The sequence below is a fragment of the Thermothelomyces thermophilus genome, chromosome 4, assembly GCF_000226095.1.
Source record: "Thermothelomyces thermophilus ATCC 42464 chromosome 4, complete sequence".
Taxonomy (NCBI): domain Eukaryota; kingdom Fungi; phylum Ascomycota; class Sordariomycetes; order Sordariales; family Chaetomiaceae; genus Thermothelomyces; species Thermothelomyces thermophilus.
This window is the reverse complement of record NC_016475.1, coordinates 210,540-232,092: the sequence shown is the minus strand read 5'-3', so window position 1 is coordinate 232,092 and position 21,553 is coordinate 210,540. Positions and strand designations below refer to the sequence as shown.

General features: G+C 56.0%; 9 protein-coding genes across 9 annotated transcripts; 6 read left to right on the top strand and 3 right to left on the bottom strand.

Annotated features, from left to right (window-relative positions):
* Nucleotides 1–984: 984 nt before the first annotated feature.
* Nucleotides 985–3,513, top strand: MYCTH_102997 (uncharacterized protein; the record flags this gene model as incomplete). The annotated part of the gene is made up of 11 exons (XM_003663667.1): nt 985–1,031; nt 1,104–1,321; nt 1,434–1,620; nt 1,735–1,907; nt 2,028–2,255; nt 2,351–2,476; nt 2,554–2,669; nt 2,765–2,851; nt 2,920–3,036; nt 3,144–3,228; nt 3,341–3,513. 11 exons carry the CDS (start codon nt 985–987, stop codon nt 3,511–3,513), a joined length of 1,557 nt encoding a protein of 518 aa, XP_003663715.1.
* A 294-nt stretch (nt 3,514–3,807) lies between these two features.
* Nucleotides 3,808–4,638, top strand: MYCTH_95412 (uncharacterized protein; the record flags this gene model as incomplete). Its single annotated transcript, XM_003663666.1, has 3 exons — nt 3,808–3,834; nt 4,127–4,457; nt 4,529–4,638. 3 exons carry the CDS (start codon nt 3,808–3,810, stop codon nt 4,636–4,638), a joined length of 468 nt encoding a protein of 155 aa, XP_003663714.1.
* A 2,022-nt stretch (nt 4,639–6,660) lies between these two features.
* On the top strand, nt 6,661–7,329 carry MYCTH_95413 (uncharacterized protein; the record flags this gene model as incomplete). Its single annotated transcript, XM_003663665.1, has 1 exon — nt 6,661–7,329. One exon carries the CDS (start codon nt 6,661–6,663, stop codon nt 7,327–7,329), a length of 669 nt encoding a protein of 222 aa, XP_003663713.1.
* Nucleotides 7,330–7,711: 382 nt separating this feature from the next.
* Nucleotides 7,712–10,097, top strand: MYCTH_2315428 (uncharacterized protein). Its single transcript, XM_003663664.1, has one exon. It carries the CDS (start codon nt 8,569–8,571, stop codon nt 9,007–9,009), a length of 441 nt encoding a protein of 146 aa, XP_003663712.1. The 5' UTR covers nt 7,712–8,568; the 3' UTR covers nt 9,010–10,097.
* Nucleotides 10,098–10,289: 192 nt separating this feature from the next.
* On the bottom strand, nt 10,290–11,585 carry MYCTH_2118845 (uncharacterized protein; the record flags this gene model as incomplete). The annotated part of the gene is made up of 1 exon (XM_003663663.1): nt 10,290–11,585. One exon carries the CDS (start codon nt 11,583–11,585, stop codon nt 10,290–10,292), a length of 1,296 nt encoding a protein of 431 aa, XP_003663711.1.
* Nucleotides 11,586–13,023: 1,438 nt separating this feature from the next.
* On the top strand, nt 13,024–15,088 carry MYCTH_2118844 (uncharacterized protein; the record flags this gene model as incomplete). Its single annotated transcript, XM_003663662.1, has 5 exons — nt 13,024–13,268; nt 13,375–14,034; nt 14,163–14,421; nt 14,527–14,747; nt 14,851–15,088. The coding sequence occupies 5 exons, from the start codon at nt 13,024–13,026 to the stop codon at nt 15,086–15,088; spliced, it is 1,623 nt and encodes a 540-aa protein (XP_003663710.1).
* A 71-nt stretch (nt 15,089–15,159) lies between these two features.
* Nucleotides 15,160–16,725, bottom strand: MYCTH_2305819 (uncharacterized protein). Its single transcript, XM_003663661.1, has one exon. It carries the CDS (start codon nt 16,525–16,527, stop codon nt 15,244–15,246), a length of 1,284 nt encoding a protein of 427 aa, XP_003663709.1. The 5' UTR covers nt 16,528–16,725; the 3' UTR covers nt 15,160–15,243.
* A 689-nt stretch (nt 16,726–17,414) lies between these two features.
* MYCTH_51742 (general substrate transporter) lies at nt 17,415–19,139 on the top strand (the record flags this gene model as incomplete). Its single annotated transcript, XM_003663660.1, has 3 exons — nt 17,415–17,860; nt 17,929–18,135; nt 18,191–19,139. The coding sequence occupies 3 exons, from the start codon at nt 17,415–17,417 to the stop codon at nt 19,137–19,139; spliced, it is 1,602 nt and encodes a 533-aa protein (XP_003663708.1).
* Nucleotides 19,140–19,316: 177 nt separating this feature from the next.
* On the bottom strand, nt 19,317–21,454 carry MYCTH_2305814 (uncharacterized protein). Its single transcript, XM_003663659.1, has one exon. The coding sequence runs from the start codon at nt 21,144–21,146 to the stop codon at nt 19,494–19,496; it is 1,653 nt and encodes a 550-aa protein (XP_003663707.1). The 5' UTR covers nt 21,147–21,454; the 3' UTR covers nt 19,317–19,493.
* Between the last annotated feature and the right edge of the window lie 99 nt (nt 21,455–21,553).

The window sequence follows — 21,553 nt, the reverse complement described above, 5'->3', positions numbered from 1 at the left end:
AAATCCTGTCATCGGTGCCTGCTATTAGTCCATTTCACCATTGCCCAGCGAGGCACGTTGGAATGCTGTGGTCTCCAGGGTTACGTAAGTCAATACTAATACTATGGTTTGGAGTTTCTGTTTACCCGGGAGCTCTGTTGCCGGCGAAGGGGTCATTCTAACGAGGTAGTTCAAATATGGGGCCTTAGTTTTATACCAATCATATATCAAAGCTACCTCACCAAAGGCAACCGGTGCAGGGGGCAGAGTACAGAGTTAAAGTATATTATTAATAGACACTACTAGTTAGGTAGGTAAGGAGACTACCTGACTACCTTAGGTAGTCTGAGGTAGGTAGGTGCCTAATAATCAGCTCGTTGTCTGCTTGACATATTTCCTAAGTGAGCATGCCCTGGCACCTGTTGAGAATGTTAGACACTAGTGCCAACTTGAATCACAAAGAATAGAAATTTCCCAGTGTACAATTATCCCCCCTTCCGGCTTTGGGTGGATGCCCGAAAGAAATCGAACTGTTTGTGCAGCTGTTGGATCACTGCGCATCTTCCCCCTCTCGAATCGGTTTATTGGACCGAGAAGGAGCCGGGGTTGTGAGCAGTTGACCCGCATCATATTAGTTGACGTGATTGCTGGCATGGGTGATAAGGGTGAGGGAATGCCTAATAAGAGGAGCTGGCGCGATTGAGGGGTGTCATGGCAACATAGCCCGATACCTGGTCGAGATGCCGTCCCCCCACGTGGGCCGGCGCTGCCCGGCATGCCGGAGCACATAAACACAACACAAAGTCTCTCTGATCAATTCTCTGACTTAACTGTCATGTTTGTTTGGACGAGTTATGTCCTCCTCCCCCCCCAAACGGAACACGGAAGGGGTCCTTCAGATTTGGACAGCCCGCAAACCGCCCCTTTTACATCTGCCCAAGAGAGGCCGAGAAAAGAGCAATCAATACCTATCTACCTAATCAAATAGGAAGGTAATTAATCACTATGGCTCATAGCACCAAGGACGGCGGGGATAAAGACACTCCCGAGGCGTCCGTCTCCCGGCTCGGGAACAGCATCGACGTCGAGTCGGGCATCAGCGCCGGCAGCTCGGACGCCTCCAGTGACGACCCGCCCGTCAAGTCATGGAAAAGATACGTCTGGGATACGTGGGACCTGCCCCGGGCCGAGCGTAGGATGCTCTTCAAGGTGGACGCCTTCATCCTCACGTTCGCCTCGATTGGGTACTTTCTCAAGAACCTCGACCAGACCAACGTCAACAATGCCTTTCTCAGCGGCATGAAGGAGGACTTGAACATGTATGGCAATGAGCTGGTGACCAGTGCGTTTGCCCCTTTTCTTCTAATTACTTCCTACCTTAGTCTTTTTCTTCTTCTATTTGTCTCTCTTCTCCGAGCTAGCTAAATCAATATCTAAAATTCCGATTTCTCGAGGCACATCCGTCTGGACCGTGGGATACGTCATCGGCCAGATCCCGTTCAATCTGCTCTTGACCCGGGTCTCGCCACGATGGGTCATTCCCTCGCTCGAGCTGCTATGGGGGGTCGCTACGATCAGCACGGCCCCAATCAAGAACTACCACTCTCTCTACGCCCTGCGCTTCTTTGTCGGTTTTTTTGAGTAGGCAAGCCCGTTCCCTCATTTTCCTTTCTTTTCGTTCCTTAGTCATCACCTGGTGTGCACACTCGCCCATCGAACCAAGGCTAACCTCGGGGGGTGGTGGTGGGTGTGCAGATCCGGTTTCTACCCTGGCATTCACTACATGCTCGGGTCCTGGTACACGCCTCGGGAGCTGGGCAAGCGGGCTATGATTTTCTGGCTGGCTGGCAGCGTTGGCCAGATGTTCAGCGGCTTCCTACAGGCAGCCGCGTACACGAACCTTAGCGGCGTGCACGGTTATGCGGGCTGTAAGTCATTCTTTTTCTCTTCTTGTTCTTCTCCTTCTGGCTGGGCCGCGAGTCAAGGGAGCACGTTCGATGGATGGTGGCAAAAGGCTGACACCGTAATTACGTGTTAAACAAATTCAGGGCGCTGGCTCTTCATCATTGACGGAGTCATCACCATGCCCCTCGCCGTTCTCGGCTACGTCTTCTTCCCAAACCTACCGCAGGGCGGTAAGAAGACGTGGTGGATCACACAGGAGGAGCACGAACTCTCAGTCCGAAGGATGGCCGCCATTAATCGCGCCGGGAAGCAGCAATGGAGCAGAGCGAAGCTGCGGAGGATCTTCCTGAGCTGGCATGCGTACCTGCTCCGTAAGCGGCAATTCCCCCCCCCCCCCTTTTTCTCTCTCCCTCTCTACGGCCCGAGAATTGGCAAAACAGACAGAAAGGGGCTGACATGAGGCCAGCTATGTTATACATCTTGTGGAATAACGCAGCTATGCAGGACGCCATGGGTTACTGGCTCAAGAGCTTCAATGAGGATCCACCTCCGGTACCGGGAAGGCATTTCAGCGTTGCCGAGATCAACAACCGTAAGTTGGGAGAAAAAAAAGAAACAAGAAACAAATCAAAGAGCCGGGAGAGAACTAACGAGAAAGCGGTGTGATAGTTCCCTTGCCAACCACCGGCATCTTCGTTGTCATGTCCATTGCTTGGGGTTGGTTGTCCGACGGGTTCTGCCACGGCGCGCGATGGCCCTTTATGTATATCGGCGCTGTCATCGGGGTGCGTGAATCACAACGGAGCCGGTGTCGTGGTCGATCTCGTTGTTGGGATCTTCTGACATGTGTCGTGTCGCGGGTACTTATAAAACTTAACAGATCGTCTTTGCCGTCGTCCTGAGGGAGATGCCGCTCTACGAGAACATCACTGGCCGCATGGTCGTGTACTGGTTGAGTCGCATCGGCGTAAGTCCGCTCCGCTGTCTGTGCTATTAACGGTCAAGAGTCCATCGGAGGCTAACCTCCGTCTGCAGAGCGGCGCCGGTCCCCTGATTCTGAGCTGGATCAACGAGATCTGCTCCGACGATACGGAGAAGCGCGCGATACTTGTTGCCGCCGCCAACGATTTTGCCTACGTCGTCCAGGCTGTGGTACGTCCAGGATTTCCCCCTAAATCTCTCCTCTTTTTTCTTGTTTTTGTTTTGTTCTCTCCTCTACCGGAGAACCGTGCTGTGGTACGAACAGTCTCGTGATCTAGGCCCCCAACTTTGTCTGGAAGACGACCGACTTTCCCAGAGCGACGAAAGGCTACACATGGTCAATCATCCTGCAATGCCTCTTGGGTGAGTGTTTCCCCCCTCCCCCCCTCCCCCTCCCGGCCTATTTTTTGGCCGTTTTGCGTTTTTTACCGCTATAATACTGACGCCCCGCTTTCCTCTCGCCTGATTGGACAAGTCCTCGCAACCGCCATCGTCCAGTATCTTCTCTGGCGAGACAAGAAGCGGGCAAGAGAGAAGGAGGCGGCGATACCTCAGTCTGCGTCCTCCGAAAGCACTGCAGGAGCGTTGGAAGCACAGCCGCGGGAGGGCGAGGTTGCAAGGAAGGATGAAAGCGTGGATGATAAGTAGAACACGGCGATAGTATGCGGGGGCGTGATATGGAGCACTAGACGGAGGTAGCTCTTTACAAGCACCGAGGCAACATTGGAGGAAGCCTAGCAGCGGTAGAGGCAGTTCCACTTTCTGGCCATCCCAGACACAAAAAGGGAGGACATGGTGATCAGCAGTGCTATTGTTACTGCATTGTCTGTCTAGACGCTAGTAGGACACCATATCAGACTGGAAACCTACCCTTCCCCCCCCCCCCCCCCCGGGCCTGGCACGATCTCCGAGAAGAGCCCTCTCGGGGTGCCAGCTTTCAACATGGACGGCACCACCGCACTGCTCCGAGTACATGGGCCGGACTTGACTAGGACGCGGAACGACGGCACCGGGAACCCGCCGGGATGATGATGATGATCGGACGCCGCAAGGCCATCCCCGAGGTCTCCTCCTCCTCTGGAACATCGGTGCTCCGTCGTGTAAAATAATTATTGTTTGGAAGTAGAAGGAAGCTCTAGGTAAGCTACCTTCAGTTCCGTGATCCGCTTCCACTTGAGGCACAGCAGTAATCGAATCCAAGGTTTGGCTTACAAGTCATCAATAATGTCAAAGGAAAGAGAAGCTGCTCAAAAAGACCCAGGCTGATCAGCTGCCCGCCCGAGTATGGCGGGAGGCCGGCCGCTCCTGGGTCCATGAGCGGAACCTGCCCGACAGGGGGTGGCGTGAAAGCGTCGACGAGCAGGTCAAACTGGTCCGAGTCAAAAGACGGCGAAGGCCCCAAGTCGAAACCCGGCGTGGCCGCCTCTTGTGCTTCACCTCGGAGGTTGGCTTCTCTCAAGGGGCTTTCGAGCTCCTCTATGGCCGCGAGGCTAACCTGTCAGCTCGTGCTCTGCCCCACCCCCAGACGATGGCTGCTCCTGTCCAGGTCCCATGCCGGGTCACTGCTGGGTGTCCGAGGTTGAACTCACTTTGTATGCACTATGAGGTGCAGAGGTACAGATCCTACTGCCTGGTAATTACTGGGTGATTGTGTTGATTACAGGGACTGGTATTCGTGATAATCTCAAGGAGAATATGGAGGAAGCAGGAGCCCGGCAGCAAACCGGTAAACTAACAAACGTGGAACACAACTTGTATGCTACGCCCAGTTAAGAGCCGATAGCAGACTGTACTCGGCGTCCGAAGCAGGGCGTTGCGTTCTTAGTCCCTTCGTTTACCTCAAGCAAGTGTTGTCATTAGAAGTTGCCTCAAAGGCATGCCCAGACTCAGATATTCGCGTCATCAGGCGCCTTGATCACTGTCGGAAGCTGTGGAGCTTCCAAGCGTATTAGCCACGCATTTGCCACAGCTGTATGAGGCTGTTCAACGCATTGGCCAGTCCCTTTGTCTATAAATACCACTCGTTTTGTCTCCTTTGTAGATAGTTCAACAAGGCACTCTTTTCCTTCGTACAGCCACCCACTACAGACTGCTTTCAACGCTCCCGGAAGCTCATCACTGCGTTCGGCAATCACCCTGTATCAGGGTACACTTTTAGGTCACTCCTGATTAGGCAGTTGCTCAAGTTTCAATACTTAGGTTCCGTTTAGTTATCTACTATAAATTATGTGATTCTTGACTTTACTGATTCATAGATAATTATAGATGATAAGTAGTTAGTGCCAGCGGTCTTAACAACGCAAATATAATTATTTAACGTAAACAAGTCAAATCAACGCAAAATCCAACGCAAATACTACCACCTGTCAAGCAAAGACGCACTAAAGTAAACTAATACCTGACGGGTTATCCTGGCGTTCTCGTATTGCTAAGACTTAGCTTGCGTTGTCCCAACGGCCCATTGCAAGACCAAAGTGTTAAGCACGACAAACTGGCTTGGCGTTGCAGACTCTGACGTACCAAGGTACTCCTCTCTTTCGCATCAGAGAACCTTCCCTTTGATTGGATTTCCCTCGAGCGCCCGACCCAGCTTCGCTGACAGGAAGCGGCCCACAGCTGCCACCGTGGTAGTGGGGCCAAAAGACCATTCTGGCTTGTGAGGAAGACGTTCACCGAAACAAATAGAACCATGTTCAACAGCCAAAGGATTCGCAACTGCATGCATCTTGTTCATCCTTATTCCAGTGTGGGGAAACGCTCATGGCCAGCCTAGAAGCCTGTGCTAGTCCATGAGATGCGAAGGTTCGGGAGCAGCTCAACACTCGCTGGTCGCCTCTAGCTGCCTCAAGGAGAATAAGGTAAATCCTTCGGGGATGGCCGTCAGGAGAAGGACGATGAATCGCGAGCGAGACGGTTCCCACCATAGTTTTCAGGACAGGCGTCTGGAATATTTTTTTTTTGAGGCCGTGTATACCAACTTATCCGGTCGCACCGGCTCACCCGAGGAGATTTCCCGGGCTGAGGGAAAGATGTATCTGATAGAAGACGATCGGCGAGTCGCAAGCGGTTAACAAGTCAAAGGCCATATGGCCATATGGCCATATTTCGAGACAAGCCGCTGCAGCTGGATCTCTGTGTGTTGAACCAGTGACTCCGTTGTCGGCACTTACGGCAGTCATTGTCCCGATCACTTGTCCCTGTATTGTAATTATCTCTTCTTCCTGCGATGCGAAGGGAGGTGCCGCAACACAACAGCGACATGGACTCACAATGTCAAATACTACGCTCATAAAAAGTCAGCTCTGTTGGAAAGCTCTCCTACTGCACGAGAAGCTCTCCATCCCGATAGTTGGAGCCGACTGTGCGAGGGATTAGGATCTGTTCCATCAGCGCCGACAGTAGCGCCGATGGCTTCTGCGGTGGCAAACGGCGCGGTAGTGGAATATCGGACCATAGTGACAAAATACCGCGTCGGGGACTCCTCCCACACCTGAGCGAGGTTCTCTTGGTCATCGTTCGTCTTTCACAATTTGCAGCGATCTAGTAATTGTCACCCTTTGTGCGCAATACGACCGTCTGGATCGATGTCGAGGCCGTTCCCTCTACGCAGTCCAGCTGCGCTGGGTTCCATATAAGAGTATGCAAAGGAATTTGTCATGAGCCCCGCAGTGCGACTGGCGGCCCGCTCAAATCAGGTCGATCACCATGTGGCTTCCCATTTGGTGCCCCATGCGGGAAGGCCGAGGAAGGAGCAGGGGATTCAGCCCTATACCTACACGCTAAATATCTAGTGTAATGCCCCCGACAACTGCAGAACCCCCGCTTATCACGGCGAAGAGTGGACAACGGAACCTCGTTCGAGATGGTGCCCGACATTTGCCTGGCGTTGTGGCCTCGTGGTGGCCATGCGAGACCGAGTCCGGTAATCACTGGCACTCCATCGAGTCCGCGCATAACAAAATACAAAGCGGGGTTTCGTACATTCTCGCAGGTACTTGTGGTGCCAAGGTGTTGGGTCAACGCGAGGCTTGGTGGCACGCGCTGAGAGTCAATTGCTCCATCTCACTACTCCGTATTGCGCTAAGCGATCATCGCTGCTCATGCATTTCGGGATCGCACGTGAAGCAACCGGCCCATCGCAAGAGTCTCGAGTGGTTTTTCGGGTCCATGTACGTTAGCCAAGAAGATTTCAGATCCTGTGCCTTTGTCTTGTGCCGCAATCTCGTTACCACCGCAAAGGAAACAGACCCCGCGCGCGGTTACGTCATAACTATCACCAGAGATCTGGCGAATTCCGTCCAGTCCCTTGATGGGGACTCGCATTCGCAGCGAACGGAACCGGCATTCGGTGATGGAAACGGCATCAGTGATCGTACCCCGATCGCATTCTTCAATCCCAGATACAATCTGCAAATCTCGGACCATCCCACCCGCACCGGCGCGATCGCTATTACAGCTAGCTGAGAGAGATTTCTTCCGCGAAACTGAAGATTTGGATCAAAGCGTTTCTTGGTTCGTGGCAAGCGGCGACAACCGAGTTTCAGAATCAAGTTGTGTCGCCAAGACAACATGCGAAAACGTCATCTGCGATCAGGTTTTTTTTTTTTCAAGTTACTTGTCCGCTCGCCAGGACTGGTGTATCTGACTTGGTGGCGCTGTCAGTACACTAGCCGTGTGTGCAAGTGAGGCGGTGGGCAGCAGTTAGCAGGAAAGCTCCGAACAAAATCCAATCCCGCGCGTTTCCAAGGTTTATAGCGCAGTAGCCGACTTGATGTATATATTCTTTGCAACCCGCAGTTTCTGCTGCTTTAGCTGTATCTGCCTTGCACCTGACAGCCTACAACGTGGCCTATCCATCGGTAGCCCTCATCCCGGTCTTGGCTCGCCTCCCTCTCGTGTCCCTCGTGTCCACTCTGTTCGACAGTTTTCTCATCATTTCGAGCACATCAGCGCATGACCTTGTTCGAAACATATAATCTGCTTCCTTTAAAGCATCGTTCGACGCCTCGCTCAGGGGACCGCTGTGCAGGTCATCCGATTCAACCAGCAGATCCTTTTCGTGTTGGGTGCCTTATTCGGCAGGCGCTCCACATACGCGCTCCACCTGCCCACCGTTTCCCCGCAACCGGAAAACGGCGATCCCAGCAACTCCCCTCCACCGAGAACCCCGCGTTGCGCGGCCCTGAGAAGAGAAATCCGTGCGACGACATCTCGACCAAAAACGAACGGACGGGTGGTGAGAGATGCACTGATAGAAGATACGAGACGCCTCGTGTAGACCCACGCGGCTTTTCCATCAGGCCCGACTCTGACCACCACGACAAAACGCCCAACCGACGTGTTTTCGCCCCAAACCTGCCGCTTGACAAGCCGCTGCTGACTTGTGTTGCGGCTACTGGTCGGAACGGAGCTGCGACGCCACGACAAGGCTTTTGTCGTGGAAGGTGCACGCGCATTCGCCAGAAACACCGCCCCCCTTTATCAGGCAACCATCTCGCCCGTTGAAACAACAAGAGGCTCTTCTCTTTTATGATCACAGAGACATAGGAGAGTTGCGCCCCTTGTGCGGACCCCGTTGCTTCGGGCCAGCAAACAAACAAACGCTCAACTCCGAACCCCCGCCATCAACTTCCTCGCAGATCAACATTACAGCACAGCGCTCGACAGATCGCATCGTTGCGATCAACAACAACAACACCAACAATGTCTTCCGAGAGCTCAACACCCAACTGCACGCCACAGCCTCCCATGGTCGTGCACAACCTCTACATTCCAGACCCGTCTGCCGACGAGATCGACTTGTCCACCAACCAACCATGGATGGTGGCCACTGTCATTAACGACGACGACTTGATGTTTGGGGGCAAGCCCCTGTGCGCTTGGTACGAGGAGGACAGGAGAAGATTTGGCTGCGCAACCGTCGACGAAGAGGAAACAAGAGGCCGGCCGCGCGAGCGGGCTCGCGCCGATGCGCACTATGAAAGGTCGCAGAAGCAGCCGCAGCACCACCACCACCAAGCTCGCCAGCAGCATCCGCAACACCCGCTTCAGGCCCAGCCCCAGCACCAGCACCATCACCAGCAACAGCGCCAACACCATCTCCATCGCAGCGGCGACAGGTCGCCCGACGTGAAGGAAGAGTAAATCTCTGCTTTCACCTTCTTTTCTATACTTCCGCGACGAACAATTTGGCCTAACCCCCGAACCGCTCGACATCACGTGGCGAAACAATCAGAGCAACAAGGAACACCTCACACGTTACACTTGCCACCCAAAGTTTTTTGAAACGCCAACCGAGGTGGGCTGGAACTTCTCAGCCGCCAACACCACCAATGAGGAGTCGGTGACGGCGCTGGTCGCCACATCACCCTAACCCACACCACCAATCCGATCCTACGCATGTAGTTCGGCCAAACTGGGCGGCCAAAGAGTTCTCCACACGTTGCACACAACAACAAAATAGTTCACTCCCAACTTTAATTACCGGGACTCCTCCACTTGGCAGCAATCGCTTCGCACTCTCTCGTCAGCGTGGACCGACTTATACGGGTCACGCCATCGGTTCTTCGCAACGCTTCCGAAACGCTGTTTTTCTTTTGACCCCTTTCGCTGCATCTGATAGCTCCTGGCCGAACAAAGAGCTCTCTTGCTTTGTCGAGTCGCTTGGACCGCTTTAAACCGGGTTGGCTGCATCCTTTGGTGTTTTCTCATCATATTTTGGCAGTTGCCGCATGATACCACTTGGGCTTTTTACAGGGTTTTGACTCGGTGTCATGGGCTTCTTTTTTTTTCTCTTGTACCTACCATCTTATCTGGTGCTGGAGCATATATTTCTGGGGTAACATCACACCGGCAATCGGCGCTGTTGGAGGGTCGCCAGGAAGGCTCTGGGAATTACGGATAGATATATATGCTTGCGGCTTGGGCCGTCTTTTTCAGGGACCAGGGAAATTTTTTCTTTTTTCTTTCGCCGTCTTGTTGTTTAATTCTCTTACGACAGACCGCTGATCTGTCTGGCTCTGGATGTATTCGGCTTGCACCAGGCCAACTGGGAGGAAGGTTCTAGCAATGGGACGCCGTTTTTTTAATTACACCTTGTTTTCTTCCCTCGCACATGATTGTTTGATGCTTGACGAGGTTTGACCGTGTTCGATGACGGCCCACTGCGGGCGATCATGATAGATTCTTGGCGCATGCTACGCGGTAATGGTTTCTTAAAAAAAAACTCTCCCAATCATAGAACTTGGACAGGAACAACCACGCCGGGGTCAACTTGGCTCGCCAGGTAACGAGATGGCGAGGAATGATAAAAAAGATGTTCCGTCTTATCTAAGATCCTAACCTCTTTATTATTAGGGCCTTCTTCGAGACAACCCTACCAGCTCGCTTTCCCCCTCGATTCTCGCTCGCTCGTTCGTTCCAGCTCAATCCGGAAGCTTCAGGATGTCGTCGACGTACACCACCTGACCGGTGGCCATGGACTTGTTGGCGGCGATGCCGGTCAGGATGGAGGCGGCGCCGTCGAGGTGGCCGGCGGCGCGCATGTACTCGTCGGTCTGCGGCTCGCCGAACAGGTCGCGGAGCAGGATCTTGTCGCCGCCGCCGTGGGCGCCGTCCGCGGCGGGGATCTCGACCTCCCTCGGCTTGCCGAACAGGGGCCGCAGCAGGATGGACCGCCGCTCGGCCGCCCCCTCGGGCCCCTGCTCGCCCGCCGCGTTGACGTAGCTGTTCTCGGCCACCTCGACCTCCAGCCGGCCCCCCGTCCCGTTGAAGCTGACGCGGAACCCCTCCCAGGGCGCGTAGGCGGTCAGCGAGTAGGTCATGACGGCGCCGTTGCGGTACCGGACCAGGACGCTCATGGTGTCCTCGATGCTGATGCCGTCGCCGAAGACGCTCTGGTCGCGGTAGTAGCCGTCCTCGTGCTCGGCGTCCCAGTAGAGCTCCTTGAGCGCCGGCACGCGGTCCAGGTGGAGGGCGAAGGGGTCGTCGCGGGCGGCCTCGCTGCCGCGGGCGCGGCTGTAGAAGCGGGTGACGCCGCGGGCCTCGGCGTTCTCGCGGCCGTAGAACCGGAGGTCGCCCTGGGCGTAGACGGACAGGGGCCGGGTGCGCAGCCAGAAGTTGACGAGGTCGAAGTGGTGGGTCGACTTGTGGACCAGCAGGCCGCCGCTGTTGCGCTTGTCGCGGTGCCAGCGGCGGAAGTAGTCGGCGCCGTGCGACGTGTCGAGCAGCCACTCGAAGTGGACCGACGTGACGGTGCCGACGGCGCCCGACCGCAGCAGCTCGTAGATCTTCGTGTTGTGCGGCGCGTACCGGTAGTTGAAGGCGACGCGCACCCGGCCGCCGGTCCGGTCGACCGCCGACAGGATGTCGAGGCAGCGCGGCGCGTCGATCGTCATGGGCTTCTCGGTCACCACGTTGCAGCCGAGCTCGAGGGCGCGGATGATGTAGGTGTGGTGCGTCCGGTCGATGGTCGTCACGATCACCTCGTCCGGCCTGGTCTCGGCGATCATGCGGTCAAAGTCGGCGGCCGGGTACGTCGGCACCGACCCGTGCCCGATGGCCTCGAGCCGCTTGTTGCGCTGGTTCATGCGCGTCTGGTTGGTGTCGCAGAGCGCCACCACGCACGCCGTCGCCCGGTAGTCCTGCCCGATGGCATTGAAGAAGAAGCTGGACCGGGCGCCCGTGCCCACGATGGCGTAGCGCTTCCTGGTGGTAGCCATGCTTGATGGGGTGTAGCTCTGATATTTGTTTTTGTTTTTTTTTTTCCTCTTCCTTTACTGTTAACCCCTTTTGTTTTGATTTATTGTTTCCTTGCTCTTTCACACATACACACACACACTCTCTCTCTTTATTGCTTAATTATCTTCTTTCCTTTCCTCTTCTAGTGTTCCGATGACTGGGAAGACTAGAATCGTCGAGTGCCTCCAAGACTGTTGTCAGTCAGTCAAATTCAGGGGCTTGCAAGATAATATATGCAGGTAGGTGGGCACCTATGTATACATGCACTTACACACACGTCTTAACGGGATACTGCAGTACAGTGCCGCACACCACCGCAGGATAACTGTAGTACTATCGCAAGGACGACTACTGAAGGCTCACTCTCCTGAGCGAACAGATATAACGCCGTTGTCCTGGCCCTCCAGCGAGACTCTGTCTCTCTCTCGGACACATCTCCCACCGTCTCGGCCGGAGATATCCCACTCCCCGAATCTTAGGCTGAACACGGCAAGGACCGGCTCCAATCCCAGAGCTTTGAAGATGCGGGGGGATTGTGCGGGGAAGCGGCAGTGTCACGACTCGGGGGTAGTGTAGCCGGCTAAAATAGGGAGCTACATACCTTGCCGCGACCCATGTAATCGGTATAACTGGATGCCCGTGCATGTGTGCTTCGCTTATCATATATACTGCGAGTGCACTTCTGTACCTTAAGTGCCGTTGGCTTGGCTCCCCATCCCCGGTTCCTGGACCACAGCAGATCAGTCACCCTCAAGTTCTAGTGCAAGCAGTTCACGAGTAACTAGTACCGGAGGGTATTAGTGAACGATGATGGCGACTTCCACAGTGCTTCCTTCGCTCGTTCAACCTGAATTAATCCGCCAATCACTTTGTTCGCGGGTGACATAAACAACGGTACGGACTAGCAGGCTTGCCAGCAACGGATTGCAAGTGCAAGGAAGCCCGCCGCAGCCGGGGACGGCACTCAGATGCGAGGCCGACAACCAGGGCGGCGAGCCAACAATGCTCGGTAAGCAGGACGTACCTGGTCGGCATCCTGGTTGTGTACTACGAAAACTGTTATATCCAAGAGTATCTTCTTAGGTAAATACAATACAACGCACAAACAGGCCAAGACTCCTCCCCTCGGGCCAAGATAAAGCGATCGCCATGCTGCTGTTGGCCCGGTTGTTGCTCCCGTGCCGGTTCCAGCTTCCAATATAAAGGCCTTGATATTATCATACTGGACAGTCTTCTCCACCTCCCCGAACTGTCGGGTCAGTTTCTGTAGTACTGGGGGTCGTCTGGATCATCATCAGCCTTTTCATCTTGTTCCTGCATACTGTCGACCTCCTTGTCATAAAGGAGAGAGAGATTACGTACCAGATCAATGCCAACAACATCAGTTCCTAATTTCAGAAAACGAACGATTGGAAACCTATGGCTAGAGACCGGTCGGGAGACCCCTCGGGGGGCGACGAGATCACGCCGGCCCCGGAACCCGCCGGCGTTCGGCGAAAGGAGCTGCGCGACAAGGCGACCGACTTCCTCGCCAGCCACGGCGCCGGAGACAGTTCCTTCACGTACGAGGAGGAGCGCCGCGTCCTTCGCCGGATCGACTTCCGCATCCTCCCGCTCCTCCTGGGCGCCTATTTCTTCCAGCAGCTCGACAAGAGCTCGCTGAGGTTGGTGTCCCCGCCTCTTCTACTCTCCTTCCTCCTTCGATGAAAATGAACCTTGGGGGTGACTCGGGCTGACGCCGGAAGGCAAACACACTCTCTCATAAACTAGCTACGTCTCCGTCTTTGGCATCTCGCGTGACGCCCACCTCGTCGGCAAGCAGTACTCATGGCTCGGGTCGATCCTCTACCTGGCGCAGCTGGTCATGCAGCCCCTGGCCGCGTTCCTGCTCGTCAAGCTGCCGACGGGCAAGGTGATCGGGAGCGCCATCCTGCTCTGGGGCTCGGCGCTGGCCATCATGTCGGCCTGCACCGACTTCCGCTCCCTGCTGGGGCTGCGCTTCCTGCTGGGCGCCTTCGAGGCCATGATCGCGCCCAGCTGCGTCGCCGTGACGCAGATGTGGTGGCGCCGCGGCGAGCAGACGATGCGCACCAGCTACTGGAACGCCATGAACGGCATCACCGCCATCGTCGGCAGCCTCTTCACCTACGGCCTCGGCCACATCGAGAGCCGCGTCCTCTTCAAGTACCAGATCATCTTCCTCTTCTGCGGCCTCCTCACCGTCTGCTACGCCCTAGTCGTCCTCCTCCTCATGCCCGACTCCCCCATGGAGGCAAAGTACCTCGCCGAGAGGGAGAAGGTCATCGCCGTCGAGCGCGTGCGCGCTAACCAGATGGGCGTCGCCTCCCGTGCCTGGCGATGGGACCACGTCTGGGAGACCCTGTGGGACTTGAAGACCTGGTGCTGGTTCATCGCCATCGTCTCCATCTCGTAGGTCCCTTTCCTTAATGTTTATTGTTAATATTTTATATGCTTTTTTTCCTCTTTCAAATGTATTAATAGATGGTTTCTGTCTTGCAAGAAACTGACACGAGATGCAATGTCAAAAGGATTGCCAGCGGCGGCATCTCGACGTTTGGCAGCCTCATCGTCAAGGACTTTGGCTACACCAACTTTGACGCCATCCTCTTCAACATCCCCTTCGGCGCCATCCAGTTCTTCGTCATCATCGGCTCCGGCTGGGCCGCCACGCACTGGCAGAGGAAGGGTTTGACCATCGCCGCCGTCAGCGTCTTGCCCCTGGTCGGCACCATCCTCATGCTCACCGTCCCGCGGAACGACCACAATAAGGGCGTCTTGCTGTTTGGCTATTATCTGGTAAGCTTTCTCGTCTGAATTCTCTTCTCCTTTTTGCTCTCTCTTGGTTGTGCCACTCGTTGATCCCCGAGATGAACAATGTGCAAGCTGACACGCTAATCACAGGTGTCCTGCCTGGCCGCCATCACGCCCCTGATCTACGCGTGGCAGGCCCAGAACACGGGCGGGGACACGAAGAAGAAATGCACTTCGGCCGTCGTCTTCATCGGCATGTGCACCGGCAACGTGATCGGGCCGCTGCTCTACGACGAGAGCCAGGCGCCTCTGTACCGCCCGGGGCTCATCTCCAATCTCGTCATGTTTGCCCTTGTCGGCAGTATCTCTGCGTAAGTCGAATCATAATAATTAACCCCCTCATTTTTGAATCCTGTGATTGGTGTTGTTATTAAAACGGGGGCTAAATTTGTCCTGTTCTTCTTTTGCCACAAGACTTATCCCCTTCTACCTAATGTTCCTCAACCGCCGGCACGCCAAGCGCCGTGAGCAGCTCGGCAAGAACGCCGTGCTCGTGGATGAATCCATGATAGCCAAGATCCAAATAATAGAGGACAGCAAGGCGGTCGAGGTGGAGGATGCCAACAACAGGCGGCAAAGGGCGCTCGAGGAAGACAATGCGCTACGGGACATGACGGACTTGCAGAACGAGGATTTCATCTATGTCTACTGAGTGGGAGAACGACAAGGGAAATGATGAATCATGGAGGACAGATGGCCGTTTGTCTTCACCGTTGCAGGAGACTATTAAGAGCATTCTTCTCTCCTCTCACGCCCACTCCCATTTTCCCCAACCTCTTGGCCAAGGCGGGCAACCCGTCACCAATCTCAAGATCTGCCCCTGATTGGAGATCTTGTAGGTCCGGCATCATCACGCTCCCTCCTTCGACTCCGACTTCTGCCTCTGGCTCTCCGACTCGGAGGCTCGATCAAGTCCCAATATTGCCTCTGCCGGAACTCGGCTAGCCCGGTCTGGTCGGTCCAGATGAATTCATCCTCGGCCCAGAGCGCGTCGTTCGGAACCAAGACGGCGACGTGCACTCGGTTGCCCTCGTGGGGGCTCGACTGGGGTGACTTGGTCAGGAAGACCATGGGGTGGGCTTCGCCGTCATCGGTGCGCGTCTGGGTCACCCAGGACGAGCCAACGTTCTCCAGGAGAGACCGGCGCGAGTGCAGCAGGGCAAAGAACTGCGGCAGGGTGGCGCAGACCCCATCGGCGTCGGCCATGCCCGGTCCGCGATACCTGCTGCTATTAGAGCTAGAGCGGCCCGGGGACCGCACCCCAGAAGAGGCGAGCCTGACGTATCGCGGGCCCCTGCCCGGGTTCGCCTTCCAGTCAAACGTGCGGTCGTCGTCCTCGATCAGGGTCACCACGGCTTTCCGCCTGACCCTCCCGTCCGTCCGCATCCTGGCCAGCACCTGGCTCGGCACGTCGCGCATGGCAGCAACGGGACGGACGCCCGTCGCCTCGCCAGCGATGCCGGACAGTACCCGATACAGGGTCAGAGACCCCGACATGGCCTCCTCGGTCCACGCCATGGCGGTGAGATAGTCGGACGCGCCGTTGTACTTGCTCAGGTCGAAGAGCTCGTCCTCGTACCTCTCCAGCTCGCGTCGGGGAAGCTTGTCGGGTGCCGGGACGCGGGGGCCTCCGGGAGTTGGGGGCGAGTACATGTACATGGTACGCTCCGATTCCATAAAGTCGAGGCGGCGAACCGAGTGGAAGATACCGTGAGCGGACTCGATGAGCCCGCCCAGACCCTCCACACTCACGTTGCCCGGCAGTCCGGCGCCGACCGACTTGAGGGGAGAGATGATCCTGTCGAGACGAGACCTCCTGGCATTCTTTCTCGGCCGGAGAGTAACCTCGCCGAAAGAGGCCCAGCTGAGGAAGTCGGTCGGTGCAGGAAGAAACCGGGCGCCGTCCGCGAAACTAGTCCGTGTCAGACCAGCGTTGGACTCTTGTTCGTGTTCGGCGCCGTCTCCAACTGCTAGCTCCAGTGGTGTGTATGGTTGGAGCTGCATCTGATGAGGGACGGACGGTTGTTCCTTATCAGCATCCGGACGGTTTGCCGATTCCGCAGCGGGTTGTGCTTCGATGGCTGGGGGCATGCTGATGTTTCCGAAAACAGCGCAGGCAGTGTCACTGTACGCGAAATCGAAATACAAGGTAGACGCGCCTAATGAAGTCCTCCTTGGTACGAGGTAATAGTGGATTATCCAAAAGTCGTCATTGTGTACATTACAAACGACGAGGGCCGGCGGTGGCAGTCTTCATTTCAATGAGTAATTATGAGCGAGAAGCCGACCTTTGGGCCTCCGGCGGAAGCCAGGGGAACTCTGCGCCACGAAACTCCATCTTGTTCGTGCTCTGTGAATGCGCTTAACTAATGGGCCCGAATGACCAACTCACGTTTCAGGCCGCGAGGCAGACTCGTGCAATTATATCGAGGGCCATGACCAGCGACTTGGTCGCCCTTTCCTCCAGATGTGGAGCTGTGGTGCGGCATGACCAGGTGTGATGGAGGGGCGGCAGCTTCCGCGCAGCTGGCTCAGGTCTTGGCATATTACCTAGATGATGTGAGCAGGACCGCGATGCGTTCCCAGAAAACGAAACTAATTACCTTGCCAAAATCTGGAAGGCAAAAAAGCCGAAACACCAACAGCCGCTGGCTGATTTTATACGGCGTTTCTGGTGCTGTTAACTGTTGGTTATTATAGCTTGAAGCCTCACTTTTTTTTTTTAAGAGATTCAAGTTCATTACTCCATAAGGAAATACGCGTATCGCTTCTTGGCATCGTATTTCGTATTCTTGTGCGGGTTTCTGATTGGATTTTGCTTTGTTTCAGCCCCAAAGCGGCGTCATCAGCTCTACACTAATTAATGCACCACGAATGGAAACTCCAGAGCTTAAAATCAAGAGAATGAAAACTGCCCCCTTTTTCATCACCTCTACCTTTGGACCAAATATGTTTCCTTCCGAAACACGCTCGCCGTCATGAACTCGCACGAACGCGACTCCATTGAGGGGGAGCCGCTTCTGGCGGGCGAGGAACGCGACAAGGTTGACATTGACAACAGGGAGACCCCGTCCGACCCCGACCATGGCGATTCGTTTCGCACCGGCGATGGAAAGCTTGGCCGACGCGGGCTTGCTTCTCGGTTCCGGGACCGGAAACGCACCACCGTCTTGGGCCTGCTGGCCGTCCTTACGTTCGTCGTCACCACGAGCGGCATGCTCTTCCTCGTCCCCATATTCCGCCTCATGGAAGACGCCGTCTGCCATCTTCACTACGAAAAGCCCAAGTCCGAGCCCGTCGAGGAACGGATGTGCAAGGTCGATGCCGTGCAAAAGGAGCTGGCCTTTCTGGGTGGCATTGGCGCCATGATTAACTCTGTCGTTGGCCTTATCGCGACACTCCCGTACGGCGTCTTGGCCGATCGGTAAGCACAAAAAGCGGACAATCAGCCGGCGTTCTTATTCGAGGCTACCTACTGACCTTCGCTGGCAGAATCGGTCGCAAACCTACCTTCACCCTCGCGTACGTTGGCATTGTCCTGTGTTTCTCGTGGGGTCCCCTGATTCTCAGCATCGGCGAGTTTCCCCACGTGCACCTCTCGGTTTTCGGCCCCCTTTTCTTCCTTATCGGAGGCGGCATCCCGGTCGCACTCAACACTCTTCACGCCATGGCTTCTGACATCAGCTCGGACGGCGATAAGTCAGTGGGATCATTCTGTAGGCCATCAACGGCACTGCTGACCCATACTCTCTAGAGCGACTGGTTTCCTGTGCCTCTCGTTCGGCGCCGTTTCCGGTGGCCTCATTGGTCCCGTCTCGGCGGGGTTGTTGATGGAACACCTGGGGCCTTGGGCCCCCGTACGACTAGTCTTTTGCCTCACGCCATTCGTCTTCATGTTGGTCATCTTTCTCCCAGAGACACTTCCCATCAGTCTACGGGAAACGACCACGGAGGAAGAACGGCGGCCACCGGCCAAAAGAGTCCGCGAAGAGATCAAGGAGCTCGGTATATCCTTTTCCCTGCTCAAGAACCGCAACATCGCCCTGTCGCTGCCGGCTTTTCTGGTCCAGCCCGCGCTTTTCGCGGCTTACTCGTCGACCATGGCCCAGCACATCAGCACATACTTTGGCTGGACTCTCGCACAAACCAACTATCTCCTCGCCCCCCTTGGGGCCCTGCAACTCGTCGTCATCGCCCTGCTGCCTCTGATTTCCGGTTTCTTGACGAAACAGTCTGGGCGTTTCCGCCTGTCAGTCTTCTCTAAGGACCTCTTGCTCGCCGAAATCTCGTTCATCTTCCTCGTCTTGGGAGCGATCCTCGAAGGGTGCAGCAGGGAAATTGTTCTGTTTCTCATCGGCCTCACAATTGGCACCCTTGGCTCCTCCCAAGGACCGCTGTGTCGGGCCATTGCCACAAGCTACGTCGAACCCCAGCAGACGTCGCGACTGTACGCCTTGATCAGCATGTTGGAAACGGGCGGCGCCTTTCTGGGGGGCCCGGTCCTGGCATGGTGTTTCAACATTGGGCTGTCGAGAAAGGGCTTATGGACTGGATTACCGTGGTTCTACGTGGCCGGGCTCGTCCTTTTGGCCTTTCTCTCGCTACTGTTTCTGCGGGCGCCTAGAAATAAGACAATCGCCGTTGGCCCGGAGAGCGAAAGTAACGAAGAATTTGGATACCAGTCAGCGGAGGAACCGGTTTAGAGCGGCATGGCGATAGTCATGCAGTGATATAATACCGATATCAAGACGCTTCCAGGCGCACTTCCATTAATAACCCAACAGTGGTGTGCTGGGCACACTTGATGTCGCCCTCACGCCCAATTACTCGCCCGTCCAATGTTTATGCTCACCTTAGATCTGGTTTTATGATTTAGGTAATACGGCTGCGGGTATCTAGATGAAGAGGTCTGACACTACATACAGTGTCCATCAACGCGTATTTTCGTTATCCAATTCCGGCCATTCACCTCCGGTTGCCAGGTCTATACGTCACTTCCAGGTCTCTCCAGACGGACCTTTTCCCCGACAATCGCGCCTTGTTTATTCTCGTCGAGCTTACTCTCCCTTGATTCCGTTAAGCGTATCAAGGGCAGTGTGCACCTTCAACCCCAGCGGGTCATCAATGAACTCCCACGCCAACACCCCGAGGCCAAATACAACATAGCCAAGAAATATAAAGAAACCACTAACCTCCAACGCAATGAAGAAGGTGCTGCGATACCTCAGCAGCATCCACACACCCCACACAATCCCCGTGAGCGTCAGCAGCGATCCAGGCTGCCCTCTGGCTGCGGACACACTGCTCCGCCATACCACCGGGCCGATCCCGCCCATCAGATAGTACACCAAGTGGCAGGCCACGAAACACCCCTGCAGGAGTTTCCCTTGTATCGCCTTCCGCAACGCGACGCGTCCGACGCCTTCTTCCCCGGCAACAAGCAGCAGCTTGTACCCTGCCACGAGCCACGCGGCCGCATTCATGCCCCTCGCAAAGGCACACTCGACGCCCATCAGCAGCCAGAGCATGTAGCCCACCTTGAGCGCCGCCGACCCGCCGACCTCCCACGTCCCTTTCCCCGCGCTGCTCCACCCAACTCCCTTCTTCTCCTGCGCTCCTGCAGCCGCCGCCGTCACAAACAGCAACAAGATCCTCCGCAACAAGGCGCCCACAGCGAGCTCGACCACCCACGTGGCCAAGACCCCCCCGCCGACCACCCGCGCGACGAGCGCCCACCGCGTCCCGTAGCCGGCCAGCGCGGCGCCGACAAACACGTCGGGGTTCGACAAAGCCAGCCGCAGGTCCTCGAGCGGGTTCGCGCCGACGCCCCCCATCATGACGCACCACGGGTACTGGTAGCCCCCCACCGTTGGCGGGCACAGGGTGGTCCGGCGGATGTGGTTCAGCGTGGCGGCCACGATGAGGTACGCTATAGCGGTGCGGTAGCTGCTGCTGCTGCTGCTGCTGCCGCCGCCGCCGCTCCTTCTGCTGCCGCTCGCTCTGCCGCTGCCGCCGACGCTGTTGTGCAAAGGCAAGAGGAGGATGCTGGTCATCTCGTCGAGGGTGGGGAAGATCCGAGCAAGAGGGAAAGCAGCAGCAGCAGCAGAAGAAGAAGAAGAAGAAGAAGGGGCGAGGCGGTCGGCGGGGCGGGGGAGGGCGTGGGAAACAGCAGCGATGAGAAAAGACGGCGGGCCGGCGGCGGCCAGGTCGAGAAATGATGCTTCGGAGGTTGAGGAAGGGGAAGAAGGTGTGGTGCGGCGGGATGCGGCGGCGGCGGCGGCGGGGATGCGATCAGTGGATGTTGGTGGTAGTGATGGTATGGATACCTTGCCCGGGCTCCTCAGTCTTGAAACGAAGTGCTTGGTGTGGTAGACCAGGCGTGCCGCCTTCCAACGGAGAGGGGAGACTTGAAACTCGACTGGGGGACCATGGTGTTGCACCCTCACCCAGACACCCTCGCTGGTTTCCGTAAAGGAGATCCTGTTCTTGTGTTTCTCGCGTCGCCTGGCCGCTTTACTAACACTGTTTTCAGGCTTGAACATGGACTGGTGGCCCCTAAACAGGTAACTCGGAGTAGCAGGGTTATCGGAGAGGCGTGCGAAGTGCTGACCCTTGTCGAGTGTAGACTGCCCATCACCACTAACTGGCCCACCCTGACGACCACCCCTGGGCGTTTCGGGAGCGTTGTGCTCGATAAAAGCCACTTTCATGACTTGGCAATTTCCGCACTCGTTGGAGCGGTATTGGCCGGTGCGCGCCGAGACAGAGGAGAAACTGCCGGGGTTGTTTAGCGAGAGGGCACCAAGATCTGGCCTGTGGCCTAGTGTACTCCGTAAAGGTATGCAATATGTGCGGATCTGTACGGATTACCCTGTACGCACATGGACCGGGCTAAAGGAGAGCTCGTCATAGCTTAGTGTAAATAGCTTAAAGTAGCAGGCCGGTGCTCGGCCACAGGGAGGGGGCTGGCCACTGTTATTTACTCCGGGCATGGAACCCAAGGAGCTGCACACTGGATACTACGCAAGCCAAATTGGCTGTTAACTAATTTATTTCATGCCGCGAAACAGTCGTTCAGCCTATTGTATGGCCTTTCAGGACTTGCAAACGAACAGAA